This window comes from Lagopus muta, chromosome 13 (genome assembly GCF_023343835.1).
Source record: "Lagopus muta isolate bLagMut1 chromosome 13, bLagMut1 primary, whole genome shotgun sequence".
Classification (NCBI taxonomy): domain Eukaryota; kingdom Metazoa; phylum Chordata; class Aves; order Galliformes; family Phasianidae; genus Lagopus; species Lagopus muta.
In genome coordinates, this window is record NC_064445.1 from 9,418,589 (window position 1) to 9,446,089 (window position 27,501).

A 27,501-nucleotide genomic window follows, 5' to 3' on the forward strand; every position below is an offset into this window, starting at 1 on the left:
GCGCTGCCCCGGCCCCGCCCGGTGCCGCCGATTGGTGCGGAGCGGCCCGCGGGGCGGCGGCGCTGATACAAAATGCGCCGCGACCGCCTCCGCCACATCGGAGCATCGGGTCGGGGAGGTAAGTGCTGTGTGCTGCCGGGATCCCGCTCCTCTCCGGTAGGAGGGAGCCTGCTCGTGGGGCGCTGCGGGCTATGCTATCTCTCGGCTATGCGGTCTGTTGGTCGCCAGCCTGGGACGGCTCCCGAGGCTTTGCCCGGTGCGCGTCCCCAGTCCCTCACTGCCCAATGCTTCCCTGCAGCCATGTCGGACGAGCTGAGCGATCTGCTGCGGGAGTTCGATGAGGTCGTCGAAGGCTTCGACAGAGGCCCCGCGAGTCAGTATGAGCGGCACTTGGAGGAGCTGAAGAGGAAAGCGGGCCACAGTGTGTACGACAGCGGCATCGATGAGCTGGAGAGTGAGTGTGGGGCTGCGGGGGAGGGCGGTGTTCCTGAGGGTGGAATCGCTCTGAGAGCTCTGGGGCTCTTCCATGATAAAACACGAGTTTTTCTGCTGGTTCAGCCCCTGGGCTGCCTGTCTGACCCGACTCGTGGGCAGGATGAGTAATGTGGTGTCTGGGAGGGCTGTGGTTATGGCTGGGTCCTGGTCCAGGAGCTGCCAGCATCTGCTGGTACTGCTTCTGCAGAGCTGTTTGAGAGAACAGGGAAGATCATGCCCAGCAACCTACGAGCATTCCTTCTAGCCAGGGAGGAGCGGACAGACTGAACAAGTGAGAAAGTAGCCCAGAGTCCTGTAGTGTGCACGGGGTCGGTCCCTGGTTCTGCAGTCTGTTTACTGGGTGCCTCTGGCCTTGGGCAGTGAATGATGCTTTTGCACCCACAGGTACCAGCACATCCCCAGCAAGCAGCTTGAACTCCAGTGAGGAAGATCTCAACACCCACACTGGTCCTTACTCCTCTAAAGGTAAGGTGGGAAGGTCTGTCTGAAGGGCTGTTTTCTGGGGTTTCCCTGCCCTGCATTAGGGAGGTATTACAAGCAAGTGAAGGAAGTTCCGTGCCTTGTAGCTGGGTCATTGTGCTGCCACTCCCAGAGCCTGGGTATGAAACTGGAAGCAGAGAGGATGGGGTTGGTGGGCTGTGAGGAGACGGCTAGTTCTCAGGTGTGGAGGTGTGTGTCTGCAGTCAGTTAGCCCTGTGAATTTCCTTTCTGTGCTGTCCTTGGGTAGCGTTGTTGTTGTGAAACCTCTTTCCCAGAGCTCTGCCAGCTCTGATCTGTGTGCCCCTCACTTAGGTTGGAGGGGTGTTGGTGGAGGGCAGTGGGATGAAAGAGCACTGATGGTGTCTTTCTATCTGCTAGCTAAGCTTGGAGACACGCAGGAGCTGGAGGAGTTCATTGCGGATCTGGACAAAGTATTAGAGGGTATGTATGTGGTTCTGTCCACCAGGCTCTCCCACAGATATGGGACAGCTTGTGACATCAGTGTGGTTTCTGCAGAGCTGGCTGTGCTCTGACACTGGTGTGGAGTTGGAGTACGACTTTTTTTTCTTATCTTTCGATTGAGGCAGAAATTCTTCTGTGTGAATATCTCTGGCACCTCAGTTTCCCCAGCTATTGAAGTGGAGGTGGCAGTACTGCCCTTGAGGAGAGCCCTAGTGATATGTGCCTATTGAAAATGTCCTATGAGGAATGTGAGGGTTCAGGCTGATAAGTACCAACTAGCACCGGCCTGGGGAAAGGCCCATTGGAACATGCAGACAGTGAGCAAGTCTATCAGAGTAGAACGTTGGCATCTGCAGAACAGAAACCACTTTGGATGCCGTGTGCAGTGGTGGAATGGGGAATTCCAGCTGTCTGAAAGCACAGCTGGGTTGTGATATCACTCTGCAGATGCTCCCTTACTGACACAGGGCTCAGCTGCAGGTGTCCCTGAAGAGAGTGGAAGTGTCATGCTGAGTCTCTCTGGCTGGCTTTCTTGGGCAGCATTACAGCATTGTGAGGTTGGCACTAGCTGGGGTAACTTGAGGCATGGGGGTCATCTTTTCTATTTTTGCCCTCCTCAGTAGGTCTTTGTTCCCAGTATCTGTTCCCATCAGTCTACTCATTTTGGATGTGCAAAAGGGAGGGGAAAGAAATGTTGTTTCGGCTGGCCCTGAATAATACTTCGAGTTAGTAATGAGGAAAGGGAGCTGCAGCCCTGACTGCAGATTTCTGCTCTAAGCCTTCTGCAGGTGATTCTGGGAGCAAGCGTGGGGATATCCACTGTAGTAATGCACCCCCTCCAGCTATTGTCTCACTACTTTTCTATCTTACTGCTTGTCCCATAGAGATGTGAGATGTGGTTTTGGTGGAAAGTTTGGAGAAGGATCCACAGCAGATACACCGAGTGCCTCCCTGATGTACCTAATGCTTCTGTGTCCCTGCCATCCTGCAGCTGAGTGGGTAACAGCTCCTCTGTGCCATGACATGCTATTTCATGCCAGGGAAGGACAATCCCAGCCACAAACATGGACTGATCCTGCCTCGACAACTGCTTCTTGCTCCAGCAGTGGGAGAACTGGAATGTGTTTCTGGTGCTGTGGGGTTGGGGACAGCTGCGCTTGTGCCAGTCTCATGGCACTGGCAAGCTTAGGCCTGCATGTTCAGCTCTGCATGTTCATGGCACCCCCAGGCAAGGAGAAGGAGGGGCTCCCCAGAACCCGGGGCTGGGCAGGGCAGGCTGGCATAAAGGCAGTGGGAGCCTGAGGATGGTCCTCAACATTACTGTGGACACAGCCATGGAACAGCGCTATCATCCTTGCCTTGGGCCTGCCATGAGATCTGCTGAGGTCTGCTGGCTAGCAGCTGTGAATGATGACATAGTCAGCTCTGCTTTAATTGCTGGGCTTCAGTCTGCCTCCATATGCAGGACAGGACTCTGCTGGCACTAAGATATGAAACCCTCTTGGTGAGGGCATCAGGCTATGCTCTGAAAGAGGGACTCGTGGCTGCTGACCAAGTGGATCTGGGGAATTTATCCTCTGGATTCAACAGTGGCATGATGGTGATACGGGTGAAGATCAACTAGCAGTGCTTCACTGACACCTTGGTGTCCTCTCCTGGTTCAGGAAGTCTGTCCCTGCAGCAGTATGTCAGGCAGTGGCAGCCATTGCTGGCCTGTTGCTTCTCTTGGGTATCTGCAAGTAAGGCCCCTGCCTGGACCCCAAGTGCCTCTACCCTGACTTCTGCTGTCAATACTGTAACAATGATGATGTACACTGTACAGTTAATATATTTTTATGAATGGGATTTTAAGTCTCTGAGTCTGTCTCTGTGTTTTTGTCCTGCTCCTGTGAGCTTACTTCATCTCTGGAGCTGCCTGCAAGGAGACGCTTCTCCCAGCCCTGGGTGCTCCCCATGGGCTATGAGGGGTTGGGGAGGCTTGGAATGAGTTAAGCAGCCTTCCACTGGCTGAAGGCAGGTGGGAGACTCCAGTGGATCCCCTGGTCATCTTGCCTGGGCTCAGCTTGCCTGTGCCTGGATGACCCAGAGCATGGGGTAGGTTCTGTTGCTGTCAGATTTATCTCTGAGCTCCTGCTGTCTATGGGACCAGTCCGTGCTGTGCTGTTCCTGACAGAATCTGACAGAACTGCAGAGGTTGTAAGGGACTTCTACAGACAATACTCCCCCATTAAAGCACATTTCACAGAATGGCCAGGGTTGGAAGGGACATCAAGGATCATGAATCTCCAACCCCCCTGCCACATGCAGGGCCACCAACCTCCCCATTTAATACCAGACCAGGCTGCCCAGGGCCCCATTCAATCTGGCCTTGAACACCTCTAGGAATGGGGCATACACAGCTGTTCCAGCACCTCACCAGTCTCTCTGTAAAGAACTTCCCCCTAAATCCAACCCAAATCTTCCCTCCCTCAATTTAAAACCATTTCCCCTTGTCCTGCTGTTATCTACCCTTTCAAAGAGTTGATTCCTGTCCTGTTTGTAGGCTCCCTTTAGATACTGAAAGGCTGCAATAAGGTCACCCCGCAGCCTTCTTTTCTCCAGGCTGAACAAGCCCAGCTCCCTCAGCCTGTCTTTGTAGGGGAGGTGCTCCAGTCCCCTAATCATATTTGTTTCCTATAGTAGGTTGCACAGGTAGGTGTCCAAACAGGTCTTGAATATCTCCAAAAAAGGAAACTCCACAACCTCTCTCGGCAGCCTGTTCCAGTGCTCTGTCACCCTCACCTTCAAGATGTTCTGCATATTTGTGTAGAATTTCTTGTGTTCTAGGTTTTTTACCATTGCTCCTGGTCCTACCACTACGCACTGTGGAAAAGCGTTTAGCCTTATCCAACTGCATTGATCAATGTTTATAAATATCTAGATCCCCCTTCTGTCTTATCTAGGCTGAACAGATCCAGGTCTCACAGCTTTTCTTCGTGTGGGAGATGCTCCAGGCCCTTCATCATCTTTGTTGCCCTCTGCCGGACTTCTTCTAGGGCCAGCAGTGATATATGGACAGCCTGAAGGAGGGTGGCAGCACCTGCTGGGGAGGCTTTAGGAGTGTCCCCTGCTGTGTTACACTGCTCTCTGTATCCCGAGGACTCAAACATTCTTGCTGCTTTGTGTTCTGCTGGGAAAGTGCCCTGCCCTGCTGGGACAGGGGCAAAATCCAGTCCCTGAGAATGGGGCTCCCTGGAGAAATTTCAGGAGCTGGCAGAGGGCCTGGCTGCTCTAGCAGGGAGGGTGGATCCACCCAGCTGCACTGGCCTTGCTGGAGAGGTGGAAGAGAATGGGGCACGAGCAGCTGGAGGGCTCATCAGCAGCTCTATGAAGGGGCAGGGCATATAAATTGCAATTGCAGCTGCTCAGACATCCCCTCAAGTGAACTTGGGTGGAGGAGGTGCTCAATAGAAGGAAAGAGCCTGAAGCAGAGTACACTCTGTTCTACCTCCATGTGTTAGAGGAGATGAGATGCCTACTTTACCCTAATGGTACGTTACGGGGATTATTTCTTGACTGCCTTAAAGAAATGAAGTAAACAAGATTCGTTGCTGTGAAGCCAGGTTTGCAGCTGTGGGTTTATCCCCAGTATGTTTGGCAAAGTGGGGATGTCTGTGGATAGTGTTGTACAGAGGCTGCTTTGGGAGCTCCCTCTTGCTGGAGGACAGACCCTGATGTTTCCTTTGGTTTTCCCCTCTGTAGAAGCTACCCCTTGGTCAGCACAGTGACCAGGAGGGATGTGGGGAGATGGTGGAGAGGCCCTGCTTGCCTCAGCTGATGACACTGCTCTTCTTCCCCTGTGACATGCTTGTTCACTAGGGCCATGTGGAACTCTGTTGCAACTGTCTGAACTGGAAACGTGACAGCTTCCTTCTCTCCTTGGTTTGCGGGACAGTGACAGTGGGGTGACTGGTCACGTAATCGATTAGTTTGATGTCTAACTGTCCCAGAATTCTGAACAAATGCTAATCCTGCAAAGTGAACACTTGGGGAAGGATAGGAATGTGGCTGGAGCTTCAGAGCTGTCCCAGCAGAGCTTAGCAAAGGGCAGGCTGTGTGTGGGGGTAGTGTGTCATCACTCACTTCATGCTGTGAGATGTGTCTAATGAGCTGGCATGTGGACCCCTGTGCCTTTAAAGGGCAACCAAAAGGAGAGAGGGTGAGAACAGCATGGTGGAACTGGGGGCAGAGATGATGCTTAATGTTCCTTGATGCTAGCACGGGGCAGAGCTCGAGCACCCCACTCTGTGGGGACACTCATCCCACATCAAAAGGGGCAGAGCAGCAGGAGCTGCTGGGACAGTCCATGTGTATGTAGGGGGTGAATGGTGATGTCAGTGACTGTAATGTCAGTTGGGACATTTTTTTTCCTCTCTGACTCATTCTGTGCAGGAGTTTCACCCTTGCAGTCTAACTTTGAATCTGATATTTATTCCACCCACAGCCCTGTTCTCTCTATTGCTTGCATGCTACCAGTATGTGGGGGAAAAGTATTTTTTTTAAAAGCTCACCCCTGGCCCGGTTGGCATCATGGCCTTTGGCTGGGCAGCCACAGTGCTGAGTGCTTGCTTGTGGAAACCTGCAGTACCACAGCCCTCAGATGCTGCTTGTTGCCTTACATCAGCAAGGTGGCTGCAAATGTTGCTAAGCAACTACATATATAAATACTTTAAAACCTCAAATTTGCTGTGCCTGATAACCCCTGTGATGCATCACTGCTCTTCTGCTGCAGGGGCATGTTTGTTGTGGGTGCTGCTAGGAGAGGGGCTGTGTTGTCACCCCATGCTTCTTGGCCCATCCCCTCGAGCTTGGCAGACCACATTTCTGTAAGTCGCCATGGGGAGGCTGGAGCTATGGCATGGGGAGGGAGATACTGGTCTGTGCGACTGGGAAGTGAGGAGACCCTACATTGACTGCGTTATTTCCAACTATGCATTCAATGCAGTGCAGACTGCTGCCTGGTAACCATTCTCCTGTTTTCTTAGAAGCAAGAAGAGCATACATGGGGCTGCTGAAGGATGGGAAGTGGCTAACCAAAATTAAGGCAACTGTAGCCTTGTAACTGTGCTATTTCCTACAAGCCCAGCTGCAAACTCAGTCTTTCTGGAGAGTGCAGTGTTTGTTTACCAGAGAGTAGCTACTGCTTCAGTAGTGAGTCCCATGTGCTCTTTTCACAGGGTCTCCTCTGAGCAGACATTCCTCGTACCTCCCTGTTTCCACAAGCCCTCCTGCTTTTTCCACCCCCACCATCCATCAGACAATCTGCTGTATGGTGGCCTCCCAGGAGGAGGGCAGGTGTGCAGATGTGAGACCTGGAGAGGCCTTTGTGGAGGCTGGTGGAGCAGGATGCTTCCTCAGCCTACCACAGGGCTGATGTTCTTTCATGAAGAAATTTTTGAAGAAATTATAGAGTAAGGGGCTGACTTTCTTCTTTGCATTCAACTAGATTAGGTCAGTCCTGTGATGGGAACATACACTGAGGTATTTGTACACAAATCTAAACAAAACAGCAAGGTAAGGAGCTATTACATTTCCTGCCCTCAAAACCATGTGGCGAGAGAACGTATTACCTCATTATTGAACTGTAAGAAGGTTACTGAGCTCTCTATTTCAGCAAAACTTCTCTTTCATGCATGTGTAACCATAGCCCTGATTCTGAACTGCATATATTCTTGCTTTGAGTAGCTCTTGTTGGGTTGAGCTCTCACAGCTCAGGGTTGGGTGCACTTGCTGATTTGGGGAGTCGTGTGCCCCACTTCATTTAGGTCAGTAACCACATCCTCTGGAAGGAGGAGAAATATTTAGCCCTCCAGACAGTTGGGCTGGCCACAATGATGTAAGATCTCTCAAAATACTCACAGCATAACCTAACCCCAGGGATAGCACCTGCTACTTCTCTTTTCTGACAAGCCCTCTGGCATATTTTGGGGGAATTGTTCCATGTTTACAGAAATGGGAGATATAGGGCACTTTCAGGTCCTGATTTAAAGTAGTATTTTCCAGCAAGCTTTTTAGCTGTGAGGCACATGAGAGCAGAAAGCAAATCTCTCTGCACTTCACATACTTCCTCTCCAATACAACTGTGACTGTGCGGACTGTGACTGTGGTATGACTCAGGCTCTGAGTCCTCCTCAGCCATTTCTTCCTCACATCTTGGATTTATCTGAATCAGCTGCAGCCGTGCAATAGCTGCTTGGCTCTCTTGGCAAGAAACATGCCTCTGTTAAATGGGGTGGCTTGAACTCCTCCAAGAGGAACTTGCAATTCAGCAAGGAGGAAAGCAAGAGTAAGCTTTGGCTTTTTGTTTCTGTCTGTTGAAACTATTCCTCGGAAACAAACTGCCTTCCCAGAACTGAAAGGTATGATGCAGCCCAGTAATGCTAGTCCCATCACCCCTCCACCTTCCTAGGTCGCAACTCCCACCATAGAGACAGCAGATTCTAGAAGTGATGTCAAAGAGGGATGTGAAACCATGGAGTGATCTGGTGGAGAAATACGACACTTGGGACTTCATAGGTCATCACTGCTCTGGCAGTTCTCCAACTGCTGGAAGGAAAGGCAGGAAAGAGGGGAGCTGGTTGGGGCGGAGCTGCAAGGAGAGCTGTAGTTTAGGCTGAACTGGTCAGGTTTTGACCACAAGTGAAAGAAACATGACTGCAGAACACAGCAACATGGCCCTTATGGGTGACCCATGAGGCTAAGGGCTATATAACAGCCACAATGTGCTCAGCCTACTTGCAAAGAGGAAGAATGCAAGGATCAAGATATTAAAGCTGAAATAGGCAGCTGAGGGGAGACGGAGGTCTCCATCAAGCACAGGGTGTTCAGAGAACCAGGCTGAGGGTGCTTCTCAGTGACCTCTCAGCATCCATTACAGCCCACAGAGGATTCTTTAGCTACACCACCTCTCAACAGGATATTTGCCATGAACAGCAAGTCTCTCCCGGACCATCTTTTAGGATGCTCTAGTGCCCAAGAACTGAATCCCTGTTCTAAATAGATCTTGAAGGACTTTCCCAGTGTGAACTCCTTCAGTGATCAACTTAATTCCCATAGTAAACAGTGTACTACTCCCTGCAGTGTCTGTCTGAATAGATTGCAGAGTAGTGAGTGATATCTGTAGCAAGTTGCTGTCTGACTTCATCCCTCAGGTATCCAAAGACACAATGCAGGCAGTGGCAGCCAGCACAGCATCCTGTCCCCTTGCCTCAGTAGGTCACTTCCCTTGATTGTTCTACTCTGCTAAGGACAAGAGTTGGCTGCTGCCATCCCTGGGGACAAGGAACAGATGAGTATTGCATGCCTCTAAATGAGTGGAATTTCATTCAATGGCAAAATTCACCTACAGCATCGAACAACAGTAGGGAAATGTTATCCAGACTCTCGGCTTTCTCCTGCCACCTTTTCCCCCACTTCTTTATAAGATGCTTTCCTGCACTTCCCAACGACAGCAGTATCAGCTGGACCAGTGACAGGAGTCTGATCTCCTTTCTGGCCAATATCCCTTTGTCTGATGTTGCTAAGACTGCCCAGGTTGGGGCAAGACTTATGGAGAACATAGAAACAAAGCTGATCCATATCCTGGCTCCTTGCTGGCTTAGCTGGCATTAACCTCATAATTAAACTAATTAAATGAATACGAGCACAGTGGAGTCCTATATCACCATCCTTCTGGCACCAAGTCTGCGTTCAAGCAGGGAGTTAAGCCTGCAAATTCTCTGAAACCCTGCTCAACACAATCACCTCAGATTTTCTGCACTGAGGCAAGCACTGAGTCTATTCATATTATTTGCAGTGATCTTTGGACTTGAAATATCTTTTCTTCTGTAATTCTTGTAATTCTTCATCTTTGCTAGTATGATGACCAGCCGCATGCTCATTTTTTGCTGCAAGTCTCACGTGACTTTTCTTGTTCTGCATGTACTACCACTGCAGGTTATTTTTAGAATTTAAAGAAAAGGGCTCATTATGAGATGATGCCAAGGAGAAAATTGTGCTGTGCACAGGGAGTGGCATGAGACTGGATACTCTCAGCTCTGTTCCTTGCCTCCTTGTCTGACCCAGCCAGTCACGTGTTTCCAGCTTCTGCTATTTCAGGTCTTCCTGTTTCCCTAAAACAAGCAGCTTCCCAGCACGCTGGGGATTAAACACGCAAATGTAAGGCTGTCACTGCCTTCATGTGATGGGTCTGACATTCTTCTTTTGGTGAAGCTCTTGGACAACTAGCATAGAAAACAATGGACAGGAAAACGGGGAGAAGTTGTCTGCCTTCCCTTTCCGTGGCCCCTTGTGTGCATTGTTTGTACGTGTCTGCATTTGTCTGCAAGTACCACCAGGTCTTGAGTTTCCGATACTGAAGTTTCTTCATGGAGCTGCCAAGAGAGTCACAAGGGAAGTGCTTCTCTATCAAGCACAACATGGTGGTATGGTGGAGCAGACCCTTCACCTTGTCGTTCTTCCCTGGTTCCACACCTCTGCTTCTCTCTCCCAGACATCGTTGCTTTTCAGAAACTCGATTTTCTGCTGACATTTCCACAATTCATCTCTCTGTCCCATTGGTCTCCGCTGTCTCAGGCCTTTTGCATATTATGCAAATATGAAGATAAATCCTGATTTTCAGGAGGAAATAAATGATAAAGTTCATCCAATGAGAAAATCTCTTCTTCACCAGAAAACACTCTGAGCATGGGTGGAAAACAGTAGAAGGCGAAATCGAGCGGCTCCAACTCCCACCAAGGCAGCTGAGAGTGTGTATCAGTGCAGTGCATGTCTAAGGAGGAAAATACCAGGGGTACCACTTGCAAAGCCGGAGAACAGATGGGTTTACTGGGGCTGGCTGTGTCCAGCAGCACAGCCTGAAGTTGAGGCGAGAGAAGCTGGTGCTCATTTCTTGCCACTAACCATTGGAGGAACCTGGCTGAGCTGTGTAAAGATCAGCTAAATCAAGGGTTTGCTCCTTCAGGACTTGTGGCTGAGCTTCCTCTTTTGAAGGGTTTTCACTTCCATGGCATGATGCTAATGCCATCTTGTGTGGCAGCTGTTACGCTAAAACCAGTTTCTTCTACCATACCCAAAATAGGAGTGCAGCAAGTCCCACCATGATTGAATCTCCTTGTGACACCCCTTAGTGTGACATGAGAAGCCTGAAAGTAGCTGGGCTTTCAATTAAGGGACATGGGTTTTTCCTCATGCCATAAGAAAAGCAACTGAACAGATGCTCCTGGTGGAAATAAACACATCTGCACAGCACAAGAGTTGTTTTCTGTCCCAAGGAGGAGCTGGACTTGCCCCGAGTAACTTCAAGAGACTCTCCAGACACATGGACTCTGCTCCTAGGACAAGGGACAGCTTGAAGTTCGGATCCTGTCCTCTTATCCTCGTGCCAGCAGGGGCCCACAGAGCTGTCTACTGCAGGACTCAGTCTCCTGCTGGGAACAAGTGAGTTCTGATTCCATTCCTTCACTTTGCTGTGGCCTGAGCATGTTTTTGTGCTGTTCTGGGATGACTCCCACTGGAGACCAGCAGTGTTGTCCAGCTCAGAGAAGAATCAGCTAAGTTTTAAGCCAGTTTCGGTGAGAGGGTAAGAAAGAGGGGGCTCAGGCAGTTTTCTAACTGTCTTCTGCTGCCGGGAGTCTGTGACCTGCGCAGCAGATAGGCAGCGAGAGGTAAAAGACGTCAAGGGAGACCGTGAACAGATCAGACCGCGGGCTGCTCCTGGCTGCACCACTGCTGCCCTCTAGTGCTGCCAGAATCTGTGCCTCTGCCAATTCCCGGCCAGACTGGTGTGACGGCTGGGGACCTGGTGAGTGGGGCATGGTAGCTTGCTGCGGGAAATCTGGAATCCAGGGACTCTGCCTGGTACTGTGTGCTGGACGCATGATACGTAACCTCTCCAAGCTGCTGCTCCAAAGGCCTTAGTGGTGTTAAGGGTGCTAATATGCTGAGGATGAGGGGCTGGTGGGAAAATCCCAGTAAAGCCTGGTGCTGCACATCCTACACAGCAGCCGCCAGCGCGTGAGAAAGTGCCAGTGCATCACAGCACTCAGCCCTCAGGGACAGGACTCCACAGAGAGGAGTATGGAGAAGGCACAGCCCCAGGACATGTCAGGAGATGCAGGAGCCTCCCATTGTCATGGCACACAGCCTGGGGATCTGGGGTCCCTGCCTGGACTCTAGGCAGGATCTCTATTCCTATTCTAGCGCCTGCTGGCTACAGAGCCATGCTGGGAGATGTGTCCATGCAGGTCAGCCATTCCCTGGGAGCTCTGAGCTGAAAGGAAACTATGTTTTAGCCCCTGGAGCCCTGAGATGACTACCTGACAGGGTCAGGGTGGGGAGAGAATCTCAGAATATCATGAGTTGGAGGGGTCCCACAGGGATCAGTGAACCTCACTCCTGGCTCCACACAGGACCACATAAAAATTGGACATGTCTGGACCAGCACTGTCCAGACACTCCCCCAGCTCAGTACCCTTTCTACATCCAAAAGAGATGAGGGCTGCTGGGTGTAGGGCATCCTGTAAAACAGCACTCATGACAGCCAGGGAGCATTCCACAGTGCAGACACCCCAGCATCTAACATTCCAATCCCAGCCACGAATCACCACTTCAGACTGCTAGCTGAAAGAGCCAAGACACGAGTCTGGGGATCCTCTGGGCGCAAGAAAGGGCTAACATCTTTTATAAACATTTAATGGATCTAAAGGGAAAGGGCTTCCAACGCTTCCCCACCCGGCCGCCCACACCTAAGATGGCGCCTCCCAGACGTACCCGCGCTGAGAGCCCCGCCCCCCCCGGGCCACCCGTTCCGGCTGGACATGGCGGAGCGCGAGGACCGGAAGGGGCGGGTTGTGACGTCACACGGCAGCGCCGCGGGTGGAGCCTCCCGCCGCGCGGAGCGCCGGAGGAGGTGGGTGTTGGGGCGGTGCTGAGGGCCTGGGCAGCACCGGGCTGGAAGCTGTGGCGATAGAGTGCGGCTGCGGGGCCGCTGTGCTGCGGGTTGAAAAGTATTCATACGTGGAGGTTGCTCTTAAGGCTTCCAGCTGGCTCTCGAAGCAGTTGGTTGTCAGCGGAGCGTCTGGAACGAGAGCTGCAAGCACTGAGGAGGCCGCTGGAGCCGGCTGTAGCCCCGGTGTTTGTGTCGGTTACAGAGGTTGAGGTGGCTGCCCAGCGTCCTGCAGCCTGAGCACAGAGGTCTGTGCTTCGCTGCGTCTGCGTGCTTCGTAGCAGTGCGTTTGGAAGCGGCAGGCTGTAGGTGGGAGCGGCTGTGCTTCCCTCGGGCAGCGCTGCGCGGTGCCGGGAGCCGCCGCTGCGGGCTGAGTCTGTCCGGCGCTCCGCTCCGTGCCGCGCCTTGCCGTGCCTGCACGGCGATGGCTCGGGGCGCTGGGGCTCGGCGGGGGTTACTTAGAGCCAAACGTGCAGCCACACACTCTGTTTTCTTGCCGTTTGTTTTGACAAGGTGAAGTGGTTCGTGTGGTAGAGAGGATTACCAGTCCCCTCACTGACAACGGGAGTAAACAGCTTATAAATAATGAGGATGCGCTCACGGTCATTAGCCCGGGCGTGTCGGTGTGTGACTGAATATCTGTCACGTGGGGAGGAAAGGGAGGAGGAGGTGAATTGCTGCTTAATATTATTTTTTTTTCTATTTTGTCTGCTAGGAAATAAAACAGTTCAAGGGAAACTCAGAAGGCTGTGTGTTATTCAGAGTGCTGCTGATAGTGCTGCTGATGAAGCAGGAATCCTGCAGGCCTCTGCTTTTCTCAGTGTCCTGAAGTGTAGGGGAGGAGAAGCCAGTGTCAGTCTCCGGGGCAGAGAGCTGCATATGTAAGTGAGGCATCTTGTGCTTGGACCTCAGCGGTGGGAGGATTCTGCTCCATTCTCTGAGAGAACACAGCGAATAGAGAGGCAAGTTTAAACCAAAATAATGGCAAACTGATGTCCCTTATTGTGCTCTGGCCATCTGCAAGGTCAGGTTGTGTATTAGCTCTGCTGTTGTCGTGGTTTGTTTCTTCTCTGGAGAAATATGAAAGGAGCCAGTTTTGTGAATGAACTCTGCTCCATGGGAGAACAGTGTTATGTCCTAACTGATAAACATTTTTGAGTGTGACAGTAAATGAAAATTGGCTCTTTCGTTGTCACATTGTATTCCAGGTTGAAAAACATGAAGTTTTCAAAATATATTTATAATCTAAAAGCTGATTTTATTATTTTTTTTTTTATGTCTGGTGATTTTTCTTGCCCCACCATGTTATCTCTCTAGTATGGGCTTAATGCTTATGTCAGCTAACAATAAATTGGTCTTCAGTCCATATGGTGTCAGTGTTGGATCTGGAGGTGAGAAGCAGAAACTCTTGCCAAAACTGCCTCTGTGAAAGTTCAAGAGATACACAAAATGGGAAAATGGCTCAATTCTCTCTGTACATGCAGTGGTGTTCTTGATGACACTCGACATTAGTTCAGTGCCTTAGAAGGGCTTTCTGTATTATGACTGTGTAGCCCTGAAACAGAGATTATAAACTGTCAGCAGTTTATCATGTGCTGAAGAGCATGTGTCTCGTCTGAGTTTACTTGTCTGAGCAAGTTGTATTTTCTTTTCCAGCTTGCAGTTCCAAGAAGTGTCTGAGCGAAGCAAGGAGTAACTGAGCCGTGGGAGAAGATACTGAAGTTCTTTGCTGAATAAATGTTCTCTTAGTTTCAATTGGCCTCTCCTGTGGATGAATGCTGTTGCTCAGAACAGAAAACTTGAAGTAACTGTTGGATCAAACAGCTTGCTGTGATGTGAGCTTTCCAGCAGATATTTACAGAAGGGAGTGACAGAGAAGAATAACCTCTTTCCAATTCTGATTCTACTGGAAGTGCAAATGAGCACCTGTGGTGTCCGTCTCAATTTGTTTGGGTGCTCAAAGAAAAATCCAGTCTGAGGAAGCCTCTGGGAATAGACAGGTGAGAAATCTGTCAGCCAGAATTTGGCAATCTTTTAATACAATAAGTATAACCAGCTTCGGGGTGTTGTTAACTTTAATTTGTCCAAGTTTTAAAGCTTTAAACCTTCATTAATTTTGAAACGTATTCCTCAATTTTCTTTGTAAGCAGAATGAAATGAAATATTTATTTCTGCACTTGTGCAAAGCAGGTGTTTGCAAAATGCTAATGGTCATCAGGATTTCCTAATTTTCAGGATGCATCTTGTTCAGTTGTACTTTTAGCCAAATGGATCTCCTGACCTGGCAGATGGGGGTGGCTGAGGGACTGGGCTGCTGGTACTGGTATGTGGGGGGAGCAGAGATGTGTGGCTGGAGTAGTTCACTGCAATTCTGACTTGAAAAAGTACAGGATTTTTTGTTTGTTTTAAAAATGCCATTCAAACAATAGCTCTATAAAATAGAGAATTGTTGTTAGTTGCAGTGCAACAGCCTAATCGATATCTTGCCTGCCAGAACTTGAGTCCTGCTGAGGTCCCTTTCTAAGATATTTTCTGCCCTCTGCAGTGGTGATAGGTGTAAGGTTTTTTTGGTTTAAGACCTAGCAATTGGTTGCTCTACTATATCTGAGTTTTGGATTTGTTTCTTCTGGATGTTTTTCATATTGTTTTTGGTGTGGTGGTTTGTTGTTGTGCGGATTTCATGGCTTTTTTCTTTTTTTTTTTCTTTTTTTCTTTTTTTTTTTGTATCTGTGGGATTTTGTGGAGAACTACTGTTCTCCAACAGCTGAAAGGTTGGGAGGTACACCTAACCACAAGTGTGAAATTGCACCTCCTCAACCCTCCATATACGTTTGAAAACATAATGGCTGATTTCATTCAGTCTTTTTGTGGATCTTAAATCATGATCTTAAGCTACCAGAAATCTGCAGAAGTTAGAAAAGCACCATAGGCTCTAAAATATCAAAACTCAATTTTCTTTCTTCCTGTTATGTTTTCAGGAGGTTGTTGGAAAGTTGTGCTATGCAGACATGCTTTTATTTTCTCATGTTTCTCTGCTTTTACAACGGAACTTACTTTTTGCTGTTGCCGTATGGTTTTGTTGGCTTGATTGCATTTCAGAACTGGAGCTGTGCAATTACTGGCTAGAGCTGTGAGGCAGGATTTTCTTTTCATCTAAATATTTTCCTTCAATAGCTCTCCAGCACTGCTTGCCTCTTTGAGATTTGATCCAGTTCTGCTGCATGGGAAAGAGGGGGTTGTTTGAAAAAACAAGCCACAGAGCCAGTCATCAAATAAGAAATGTAGCAGCAACACCCAGTATTTTGGGAAATATTCTGGCTGAGAAACAATAATGTTAGTGATGTATAATTCCTTTAGCTTTAGATCTCTTGGCAAGTTAGGAAGCTGGTTGTGTGATTGTTCTGTTATTCTGTACAATCAGGAATGGTGGTGGCATTCTTCTCTCTGGTCTGGGGGCATTCATCAGCTCTGTGGGTTCTCAAGACTCATCTGTTGCTTCTGCACTTCTGTCCTATAGCTGTTTCACCCTGGGTGCAGGACTCCCCAGCTGTATTATTTCTTTCCTTCTGCTATGTTGCAGTTTTCTTGCTCCATCCATGGTACACGGAAGGTAACACCAGCAGTGTCCCCAGTAGGTTCCAATGATGAAAGACAGTAAAACTTCTGCCATCCAGAACTGGTGATCCTTAACATGTTTATGTAGGGATACAGTGAATCTGTGGGATATGACAAATACCCAGTGTACCTAGACTTTCCCTTTCCTGTCCTTTGTGGACATCTTCATTTAGATGTTCTGCATGAGCTGAAGTGGATTGAAGTGTGACAATGTGAGGTGCCCCTGTAAAGGAGCTGCCTGCCACTTAGGCTGTGATTGAGGGCTGCATTCCACACCAAATGCGTAAGGAGCAAGGAACTGAGGCTGGCTGATACTGCCATCCTGCTGTTCCTAAACTGATCCAGCTGGTTCGTCCGGGAGCTGGAATTCAAGTCTTAGTGCCTGAGCGCAGAATTTAACAGTAGATGCATGAGTATTTCTGTACGTTTCCCATCATGTTTCTAATTATTCATGCTGAAATAACCTAGCTTCTTGATTATGCAGCATAGCTTCATGTGCACTTGTTTCTGAAGCACAGCAAGCCATGGTTTAGGAAGATCATTTTCTGAATGAGTCCCTTGAGAATGGAAGTATGTGGATACCATCCATTTCCTAAACAGTTTGGATAGCATTCATTGGCAAAGCAAGTGAGGGAGCTTCCCCAGGACCCTGGTGTGCTTGCTGCGTGACACAGGCTACACACAGCAGTTGGTGTAACTGCGGGTAGATGGATGGATAGTTAATATGAGCAGCAGTAAAGCAGATAATTTAGTCTTCTGCAGCGTTGTATGCCCATTACTGTTAAGCTGTTAACTGAAGTTTTAGTACTTGCCTTTTGAGGAAAACACTTGGATGCTGTGAAGTGGCATGCAGATAGCTTATTTCAGCGCTTGTGGAGATGCTGGCAGTATTTTGTAGTTGCTGCTTTTCTGTATAGCTTTGTCTTGCAAGGTGGTGTATATGATGCCTGTCCCTGCATGCTTGGAGTGAAGCCATCAAGGATTTCCTCGACAGTGATGAGTTTGTCTTGTTGAGGAGTTGATGAGACTGCCTGCAGGGAAGGTGGCTTTTACAGCACTGTTCTTACCTGAGAAGAAAGAGGTGGGTGTACTGTAGGCAAAATCTGTAGTTCTCCAGCATGGAGCAATCTGCCGTGGAAGCTGCCTCTGTCTCTATGTGGCTCCCTTTCAATTGAAATTCAGCAGGCAATCGACTGAACTTTTTACTTGCTTGTGTAGCAGATGTACTTTTTCCTTCAGAAGAAGGAACGCTGTAGGCATGCATGGGTAAAACACTCTGGGGAAATGAGGATACCCAGATAAGCCCTTTGGTCTGAGAGAGGCAGTGTATGTGAGATTGGGAGAAGGGTTAGACAAGGGGAAAGAAGTTTGTTCGTTCCTTCTTTCTGTCACTGACTTTCATGTTAGTGGTCCTTTTGCTTCTTCATGGATTTTTGGTTACAGCAAAAAATTCTCAAGAAATTTAAGTGCTGTAGTGATATCTACAGAGGGTACGTAAGTTGCTTTTTTAAAAATAACATCTACTACAATATCAATTTTTAAAGTGTTTTAAATAAGAAGGTGCACTGCTGTGGCAAGTGGCAGTTTGTTTATGCTCTTCTTTGAGACTGTAAGAACCACGTCCAAAAAGGGAAAGTCCTTTGTTTGTATCATGTCTATGATCTGTGAAGTGCTGTGTAACAATAAATAAAAGGTTTCTGATGGAACGTATATGCATTTAGATGCTTCAGAACATTCTATAGCAAACAGCATGGAAAGTATTCAGCAAGTGTTGAGATAGGATTTGAAATCCATGTGTTGGCTATGGTAACTGTGGTGGTTGATGTCAGTGTTCCACCAGTAGCCTGGTTGTCAGAACCATCAGACATAGTGCTCTTCCTGAGAAACTTGCTGGAGATCCAAGTGGAGGGTTAGGTGACTTACTTCAGTTGCTTTACTCTTTAAAGGAAATTAACTTTGAGATGGTATGGTAGCATTGTATTTTGACAGAGCTGAAGTTCTGTATAGCTGCAGGATGTTTGCACGCTGAAACGTTGCATCTCTTTATGTGAACTGACGGCTGTGCTCTATTGCTGGAGAGTGAAAGGTGAACTATTGAATGTGCATCCTTGTTTAGTGGGGGACTGAAAAATCTGTAGAGATAAGCAGCTAGTCCTTATGTATTTCAGTCAGTGAGTAAGCCCTTGGCTACCCTGGTGTTTATGTGCCAGCCTGTTCTGTTTCAGTCAAATGGATTTTAAAACTGTCAGATTGTATTTCACTGCTTCCAATTTTATCCTCCCTCTTCAGGAAGTTTGTTTTTTTAACATCTTGTGACTATGCAAGAATGTTTTTATAGTTAAGATCAAATAGCCAGTCAGTCTGAACAAAGTGTTTACGTTCAGAATGAGATACACTGCTTTGAGGAAAAACATACAAAATCCATTGCATTATATGCACTGAGAAGTTCAGGTGGGTCTCGTACAGATGGAGGTGTTTGAAAGGTAACTGGTGCACACAGCACTCAGGCTTTGCATTGAATAGCATTCAGCATGTGCCAGTTGCAATTTTCATTGCAATTGGGCAACAGTTCTTTGAATCATTAACCCCAACCTTCCCAGGAAGATTTAGTAGTAGACTGTGCCAGCATTCTGCTGCTCCTATGACCTTCTCATAATTACAAGGGAAGTTTTTTTTGTCTCACTGAAAGTTTTGTGCAAACTGGATGTTTTATGGTTTCTTTGTGCCTCTGAAAATTACCTCTTAAGACTTTTGTAACTTATAGTTCAGTAATTTGAGCTTTTTAAAATGTTGCTAAGCAAGAAGAGTGGTCTCCTGAGAGTACTTCTTACCTGACAGCATTTTATTCTGTTTGAATTTAAGAGTGTACTAATATTTTGTTTTGTGGTTATTTGGCATTTTTTGTCTGACAAAGTTTTGAGTATCAACTGTTTCCGTTATGGAGGACTTCTGCTCCATAATTTTGAATTCTCATTCTTTTAGAATTCTATTAGAATAACTGGAATATATAGATAGAAAAAATAATGTGATAATTACACTGCTGTAACTATGTCATCAAAAGTGAAGATGCCCTGTAGTTGTGCTGGTTGCACACTTAGTGGTTGTGGTCTGAATAGTGTGGGACTGTAAGGAAATAAGTGCACAACCTAAAAAGTGAATCTACAAAGCATTAGCTCTGTGGCCATAGTAGCTTACTTCATTCAGGAAGTAGGAAAAGGTCTGCATCTTTAATGTCTTATGTTCTTGTTTGTCCTATTGGGGTGAACAGTCTAAGGGGCAGGTCCATGCAGTCTGGGGGGCAAAACAGTGCTAAGCTTTGGGAATGAGAGAGGTGATATGGCCTCTTGCTAGAGCAATTCTTGGGACCAGTCTCTTGCAATATGGGGAAATTCTTTTCAGAAACAGTGTGGAGCCTTTGAACTTAGGTTTAAACAAGACTGATGTGTACCCTCTGTGTTCTCATACAATAAAATGGGAAAAGAACACTTTTTGTAAAACCTGTATTTGGCTAGTCCTGCTGCTTTTCATGCTGTCTTGCATGCCTTTTAGATCTGTTAAGATCTTATCTTGCATCCAAGTAACTTCTCACTTGATTTAGTGCTGGATGCATTGTGCTTAGTTTGATCTGGATAAGCAGATCAAAGTAATGAAGTGCTGTGCAGTGTCAGATACAGCAGAAGAGAGAAGTGAAAGTGTAAGGCAGCGAGCTGTGATGTGAGCGAGCTGTGATGTGAGCATGCTGTGACTCTAGCAGTCTGGTGCAGGCTAAAGCTCAGTGCCTGCCTTGGTACCTGACAGGGTCCATAGAGGAGCCCCAAGCCTTGGCACTATGGGTGCAGCGTAGAGCCCAGAGCTGCTGCCCAAGTTCGTTGCTGTGGAGAGAGGTGAGGGGACATCTGCAGCCTTCAGACACGTGAGCACCCCTTGACTCCCCATTGCTTTTCCTTAGAGTGGGCTTTGGCTGTAGCTACTTCGACATACTCCTATACCAGTCTGAGGTTGGAACTAGTTGCCAGGGAGGGGGGGAAGGAGCCTACCTCATTAATGAGAACGAGCCTTTGGGACTGTTCTGCTTCCCAGAGCTCTCCTGTTAAAGGACTTGGCTGTGGGAACAGCTTTGTTTGTGATCCAGCTTCGCTGGAGGTTTTGGCAGGAAGAGCTGCAGAGCCTCATCCAAGATTTTGATGTTTTCATGATGAAAATTGCATCTGATCTGTTCTTAATGCTGAGGCTGTCTTTGTGATGCAAAACACCCGCACTTAGTCTGACTGTCTTGCTGGGGATCATGTGTTAATCACACTTCTGATTTGCCTTGGGAAGGCTAAATTAGGGAAATCTGAGTGCTGTGAAGGCTTACTAACCTAGGGATGGCCTGATTTTCCGTTCAGGTTAGGCTACTTTTTATCAAAACATTGACTGGAAAATTGAGCTGGAAGTGCTTATGAAGAAACAAGTGGATACGTGTGTAGAGGCTCTGCTGCTGGACTGGGGCAGTGCTGTTGGAGCTAAGGCTGGGCTGGCCCTTACATATAAGGAGGACTTATTTTAGGTCCTACTTTATTCAGTTGAGGGGCAGAAAGATGGGAAAAACTATGAGAAACTTATTTTCTCAGAAACTATACATTTTTTCTTCCACTTGCTCACTTAAGGAACCTTTTTTTCACAAGTACACATCCAGATCGCTTTCTGTGGGAAGCATCCTACAAAAATAAGAGCTTCTGAAGACAAGCACTGTCTGTGCTCACAGTACTGTGATCACAACAAATATACTGATCAGGCTGCCTTGGTCTAGACCCATGCTGTCACGATGACCTGTGCTGTACTTTGACTGGACAGCTGGAAATATGAAATTAACCCCGAAGGTGCCACCTTTGGAGTCGGTGGGCACTTGTGGCCTTCTATAAGGAAGAGAAGCCACCCTCAAATGGGTAATACTCAAGAGGATAAAAAACAAACCAATTAGGGAAAGGTGGGTGTCTGAACAGGAGGAGAGCCTAGGCCCAGGAGCTGTCATGGGCCTATGGTTATCATCACAAGGCAGATGCCAATTAAAATGATTTTTGGAAACATGAGTGGCAGTTGTATGGGACCTACATTTATTCTGCAGTGTGTTCTTTGCCCTGAATCACTTCCTGCCATGGAAGCTGGATGGATTGCAGTGCAGAGGTGTGTCAGCAGGTTGGAAGCAGCATGCATAGCTCTGGCAATGGGAGTAGCTGTTGGGAAATTCAAGGTGCGGTCTGTATCTCTAAGTAGATAGCAGGCAGTTTAAGCTGTCGTAAATGTTTCTACTTGCTCAAACAGGAAGAAGTCAAACGCTCTGAGGACAGAGCATGTCTGTTCTGGGTGAAGTTGGGGTCTGTCCAGTTGTGTATATCTTGTCACAGTACTTCACAGGTATCTGCATGTGGGACAGGTCTTGCTCTGCATCTCCAGTACAGCAGTGTCTATGGCTTTCTACAGAACCCTTCACTGGTTGGGGTGGGAAGGACCCTCTGGAGGCCATCAGGCCCACCCCCGCTCCAGCAGTGACACCCAAAGCAGGGTGCCCAGCACCACATTCAGGCAGGTCTTGTGTATGGGGAGGGGTCTTCATCCCCTCTCTGGGCAGCCTATGCTAGTGCTCTGTCACCTGCACAGTGAAAAAAGTTTTCTGGTGTTCAAAGGGAACATCCTATTTTCCTGTTTGTGCCCTTTGCCTCTTGTCCTTTTTCCATCCTCCCGCACACCTCTTTGCATTTGTTGGTGCTTATAGCAGCCCTATCGTTAGGGGAACCCAGTTTCCAGGTATAGTTAACTGTAGAAATAATGACAGCATCAAGAAAAATGTTCAAGTTGTAATGTGAATTATCAGCTTTATCAGTGAGAGGCTTCAGAGCTGTGTTTACTTATTAATAATTATTAGGAATAATTGTTTCTCAGCTTTTGGTAAGTGGTGCAAGGTGATGTAAGCCAGTGCCGGGAACATGCTGTGTCTTGGAAATATCATCTGCTTTTGTCCTGTGAACACTTGTAGAACTCCTGCCTCTGAACTCTCTGCAGGTGGGGAAGCCCTGAAAGTAGGGGAGGCTCTGTGTGTGGTGGGGAGCTAACTTAGCCCTGTTGGTGTCTGTTTAGAAACCTGCTTCCTGCAGCATTTGTAGGAAACCTGAATAATGTTTACAGATCAGTGGCCAGCATTAGTTCTTGCTGTGGTTACGTTCATCACTTCTGTGTACTTTCGTTTTGATGAAAACTCCTCTCTGCACACAAATTTGCCCAATTGCTGTCTTGCATCACTTTTAAGAAGTTTTCAACATGAATTTGCTACAAGTCCAAAATGGGGCTTGGTTTAGCAACCTAATAACTAGCAATTCCAGTAAGATCATTGACTTTTAAACGTGGCTTGGAATTGTATTAGTACAATTCCTTAAAACTGTGCCCAATGTGATTAATATTTCAAAGAACTTGAGCGTGTGCCGGAAGAGGGAGGGAGAATGAGGTTTCCTGGATAGGCCAATTGATGCAGCAGATAGCTGAGAGGAAGCAGTGAAGAAAACGTTTCTAGTAATATAGTACTACTGTTACCTTAGCTGAATTTATACAAAACAACCTTTCTTTTTGCAAATTGCTTTTGGAAGACTGACACCGGTCTTGAATTGGATCAGAGTTCTGATTTCATATGTGTGCTTGGAAGCTCTTGGTTATTGTCACCTGCATTAGTGGGTGATGGGGGATTTTTGATCTAGTCAGTGAAATGTCAAAGCATTTTGCTTTTAAAGATAGCTTTCCTGACAGCCATATATGATTCTCAACACTTGCAGAAACAAGAGTTTTATTCAGAAAAGAAGTACAGTAACTCGGGAGTTGGATTGAGATTTGCCTGCAGTTGAGTTTTCCGCTGTAGTGAGCTGAGTGGTTTAAGTGGAACAATGAATAATTCAAGAAGAGATGAGACAAATGCAGACTTAAAGACATCAGCTGTTAGTCTCTGTGTGCTTGTCAGTAAATAAACATGCCTGGATGGCAGTTATGCTATTAACATGGTTCCTGTGTTGGCCCAATTTACGGAAGTGTTGGGGAAACCTGAAACATGGCAGGATTTCTGAGTTGCTTTCTATCTGGCATTACCTGGTAAAGCTTGACATGAACGTTATCTTGCTCTAACAATGTCAGATCATAGCATAGAATATCCTGTTGTGGCTTACTGCTCATCTCCCTAGGGCTTGTGTGAGTATGTTTAAAAGCAAACAAAAGGACCACATATAAATGCTAAATCAATTCAGCTCTAAGCATTTGTGTTTGGATTGTGTTGGTCGATTTCCCAGTTTCTTTAAAACAAGCTATTGTTTCAGGCTGGTTTCGCTGTACAACAGTTTGCCCATTGTTTGCTATTGCTCAAACAGCAGCGAGGGCAGCAACTGACCTGGATTGTGGAGAGTGTACTGTGTTGCTTTGAGCTGCGGATCTCAGAACAGCCCCAGAGCCCGTTCTTCACCCCACTTGAAGAAAGGTGGGCAAATGCTCAAAGGAGAAGCAGTTGTCTGCTGTTCAGATTAGAAGCAGGCAGCAGGACAGCAAGAAGTCAATATAGGTAAATAAATAATTTTACAACTATATACTTACCTTTACAGTGACGAAAAGCATGTTGATAATCTTCACTGAACTGTTAAACCCTTCTGTTAAATGATTTATGTGCTGCTTGTGAAACCGTGGCATTGCTAATAAAATGTTTTATGTGCTGAAATAGCATTTCATTTATCCTTGAAGATCTTTCTGCACCTGGAGGGATATAGAGCATGGCTTTAAAACTCCTGTCAGTCATCAGCCCACTGGCTTTTGCTTCAGGTCTTGGGACAGCACAAAGAATTGGAGGAATGACTTAAAATTGTCATATTTTTTTAGAAAGCAACAAAATAATACTTCCCAGAGTTTGCACTTTCCGCAGGTTGCACTGGTTGTTGGAACTGAACGTTTGTTTTCAGGTGAGGGCAAACGTTTTAGTGTGCTGCTTCTGCCAGGAAAAAATCCAAAGAGGAGGACTCCCCTTGTGTTTGTGATGTTTGTGCTTTATACTGTGGTGGTAAAATCCTTCTGATATCTTCTGGGAGCAGGAGGGTTTCACAGGGAGCAGCCTGCTATAGCAGCACCCTGCTGTAACAGAAATGTTCTGCTTTTTTTTATTGGGGTGCATGAGACACTTCTGGCCCTTTCTGTACAATATTTGTGTTGCTGCTGCAGCAGGTCACAAAGCTGCTTAGTTCAAATCTTCCTGTGAACTTCTGAGGCTGTGTTACAGCAGCAATCTGTTGTGCTGCAGCTCTCACCTGGTATCGTCTTTCCTTAGCAGCTGGACCCGGGCAACTGTGTGAGACGCACACATGGAAGTCTTCTGTATGCGTGCTCTTTTGATGTTTAGCTTTTAAAGAAGAAATTACAGTTAGTTTATTAAGATCAAGAATTTTCTTTTGATCTTCTGTGAAAATGGAAAAAAAAAGAAACACCCACCCCTTTCCTCTGTCTGAAAAGCGCAGTCTGTGCATGTGCCACAGCTCCATCCCAGTGGAACTGAGGCTCTGCTGGGCAGGCTGGGAGGCTGGGTTGGTGCTGCCTGGTCACTGGGGGTGACCCAGCAGCGCTCCCTGCAAGCTGTGCTCGCTTCCTCCTGTAACTCCCAGCCTGCACGTGGGAACCTGGGACTCCCAGGTTTACGTTTCATGGACTGTGGTATGACGAAGCCCAGAACAATTTACTGAGTCGACCAGTGCATTGGTGGTGTTCTTATGGTGTAGGCTCCTCTGCTCTGAAGCTGCTGGCTCCTCTTGCACTCTGCTGTGGTTTTTTAGTTGTGGGTCTTGTTGTGCAGAGGGATACTGTGGTGAGAACATGGCGCTCGGGATGAAACACCAAAGTGGGACAGGGATGAAGAATTGCAGTGAGCTTTAAAGCTCGGCTTTGATTTGCTAATCTCTGAAAAAGAGTAGCCTTGTGGTCTGGCCCTTGATTTCTCAAATTAAAGTAGCCGCTAGGTGGTAAACTTGCTCCTTCCCCTCAGGAAGAATGACTCATGGAAGCAGCTGATCAGAATTACTCCATGCTCTTTTTAAAGAGCATAATGTCTTTGTGCTGGTGGTGGAGCTGGAGCCAAGCCTTGTATCAGATGAGGAGGAAATAGTGTTTTGGAAACTTTTAGCATGTTCCAACTTCGAAAGCCTCAGGTTTGCATTCCTGAAGAGCTGCTCCAGGCCCCCTGCTTAGCTTAGCAGCCCTTCTGTATCTCTGGGCTGGTGTGTGTGGGAAGGGAAGGGGAAATAGTTTCAGAACTGAGAGAGCACCAAGACAGGGTCTGACAAGGAAGAGAACAGGTCTGCAGGATATGGGTGGGAGATGGTGTCAAAGCATGAAACAGGGAGAAAAAGCCTCCAGTATCTGATGCTGATTTAAATGTTGCAAGCAATGGAGCCAACATCGTAACAGAGACTAGGGGCGGGTTTTTTCAACCAGAATGGCAATGGGGTACTCTGGGCTTCCTGATTGCTGTTGCTGAGTCACGTCCAGGCATCACAGGGCTGGCTTCTTCGGGTTCTGTTTCATTGCTTCCCTTTGCCTTATTGAGATGGAAAAAAAATGTCAGGCTGATAAGAAGTAGAAGAGCTTAACGGGAGCATCTCCAGAAGGATGGCTTGGTACCCAATGGAGCGCTGGGAGCGCCCGCAGCCCTTTGGTATGTATGATTGCAATGGGAGGGTCCTGGAGAGTGTGCAAACCATGCCAGCACCCTGCTGCGTGGTCTGATAGGAAAGAAGCAGCAGCTGTTTAAGTATTGTGATACATTAATCATGAGATAAGCATGAGAGCAGTCGCTGTGTTTTTGTGTGTGTGATTTAGCATGGCAAAGTATTGCTTGCTCATGGAAGGGATATTATTGTAAAAAAAAAAAAAAAAAAAAAAAAAAAAAAAAAAGTGGTTTAAAGCTGTATCTCTCAAGATTTAGGACTTGTGAAAGAAGTGGGCCATTGAATTATCTTCTGTGTCCTTTTCCAGCTGTATAGATGCTAGATGTTTACCCAGTATCTGCCAGCACTGGAGACTGGTTTGCTTTTTGGCTTTGTTGTGAGTGAGAGCAAAGTTAAGGATAAAGAGGAGAGAGCAGGAGCTGACACTGCTCCAGTTTCCTCCCTTTGGAACAGGCAGTGTGTGCTGGCAGCTGTGTGCCTCTTGTCTGCTAAGGGAGGCAGCTTTAGCAGGGCTGGGAATTCATGCTTTCAGTGCAGAGGAAATATATGAACGCAGACCTCTTTTAACCCTCGTTCATACATAAGCTTACATGCAGTCTTACTGGAAGATACCTATTAGGCTGTTCTGGTGTGTGTTAGCCCTGTGATGCACAAGCACAGTTTCTTAGCTCTCTGCTGGGATGAGTCTTGCTGGCCCTGTCCCCTCTGCTGCAGGCAGCTGTGCTTCCTGGGAGCAGATTAGCTGAGGGACAGCACAGCACTCAGTGAAACCTGATTTTATTGTTAGCTGGCAAATAATAGCTTTGAGCTCAAAAAAAAAAAAAAAAACCAAAAAAAAAAAAAAACAAAAAAAACACCATTAGTTTTGTGTGCATACTGATTGAGTTTTAACCTGGTTTGCCTTTGTGCTTTTGGAATGTGTTAAAAGCATCGGTTCTGGCAGAGCAGAGTCCAGCAGCTCATGTGCCTTCCTGGACAACAAGTTCCCAGCAGCAAGTGCTCAGCACTTTCTTTACTGGTGTGTTCTGTACCAGTTTAGTGAATAAACAGGGCTTAAAAGTTAAGCAACGCTGTTTTCTACAACGTAGCTCAGTAAAGAGCTCAGTGTGTCACTTTGCTGTGCAGTGCCAATGTTTTTTTGGAGTGGTGCTTTTTTGTTAATAGGAAGTGCTTTTTGCAGACTGTGTAATTCAGACTGTTTGCACATGCTGCTTTTTTCCCTTCCTGAATTAAGGCTGAGCTGCATATTTGGTTCCTCTCTAATTCTCTCGTGTATACAAGAGAAAAGTGAACATGGCCTATCATTTCATTGGGATGCAAAGCTTTCTATTTTTGTGTTCCATGGGCTATTTTTGAGGCTGAGTCCTGATTATATCTTTTTTCTCCCATCTTATGCTATTATTAAATGCTTAGATCTTCTTGTGCTCTCACCGTTTCCCTGCCATCCTAGGCAGCTGCAGAATCACAAAATGGCTTGTTTTGGAAGGGACCTCGAAGGTTGTCTAGCTTCAACCCCCTTCTCTGGGAAGGGTTCCAGCCTGACTAAATCATGCACCAGGTCAGGCTGCCCAGGGCCCCATCCAGCCTGGCCTTAAGCACTTCCAGGTATGGGGCACCCATACTTCTCTGGGCAGAAGACAGGTTTTGTGTCGTAGCCTACTGCCAGCATCTCCTTGAGAGGGCCAGGTCAGGCAGTGGGTTAAGGACACTTGATCAAGAATGTTTATGAAGTTTAGTAGCACGCTTCCA

The 27,501-nt window shown here is 47.3% G+C and overlaps 2 protein-coding genes across 6 annotated transcripts in view; both read left to right on the forward strand.

Annotated features, from left to right (window-relative positions):
- Nucleotides 1–192: 192 nt before the first annotated feature.
- LOC125699664 (regulator of cell cycle RGCC-like) lies at nucleotides 193–3,313 on the forward strand. Its single transcript, XM_048959447.1, has 4 exons — nucleotides 193–454; nucleotides 880–960; nucleotides 1,354–1,416; nucleotides 2,322–3,313. The coding sequence occupies exons 1-4, from the start codon at nucleotides 208–210 to the stop codon at nucleotides 2,327–2,329; spliced, it is 399 nt and encodes a 132-aa protein (XP_048815404.1). The 5' UTR covers nucleotides 193–207; the 3' UTR covers nucleotides 2,330–3,313.
- Nucleotides 3,314–4,946: 1,633 nt separating this feature from the next.
- The window catches only part of LOC125699736 (H(+)/Cl(-) exchange transporter 5), a 47,009-nt gene continuing 24,454 nt past the window's right edge, over nucleotides 4,947–27,501 (forward strand). The window contains exons 1-4 of one of the 5 annotated variants that reach the window (XM_048959569.1): nucleotides 12,404–12,669; nucleotides 13,137–13,302; nucleotides 14,078–14,421; nucleotides 23,371–23,609. Coding sequence is in view for 1 of the 5 variants with exons in the window: in XM_048959564.1 (XP_048815521.1) it covers nucleotides 25,694–25,739 (46 nt within the window). In the remaining 4 variants the exon portion in view is untranslated. The other 4 variants (XM_048959567.1, XM_048959566.1, XM_048959565.1 and 1 more) reach the window with 4 other exon arrangements.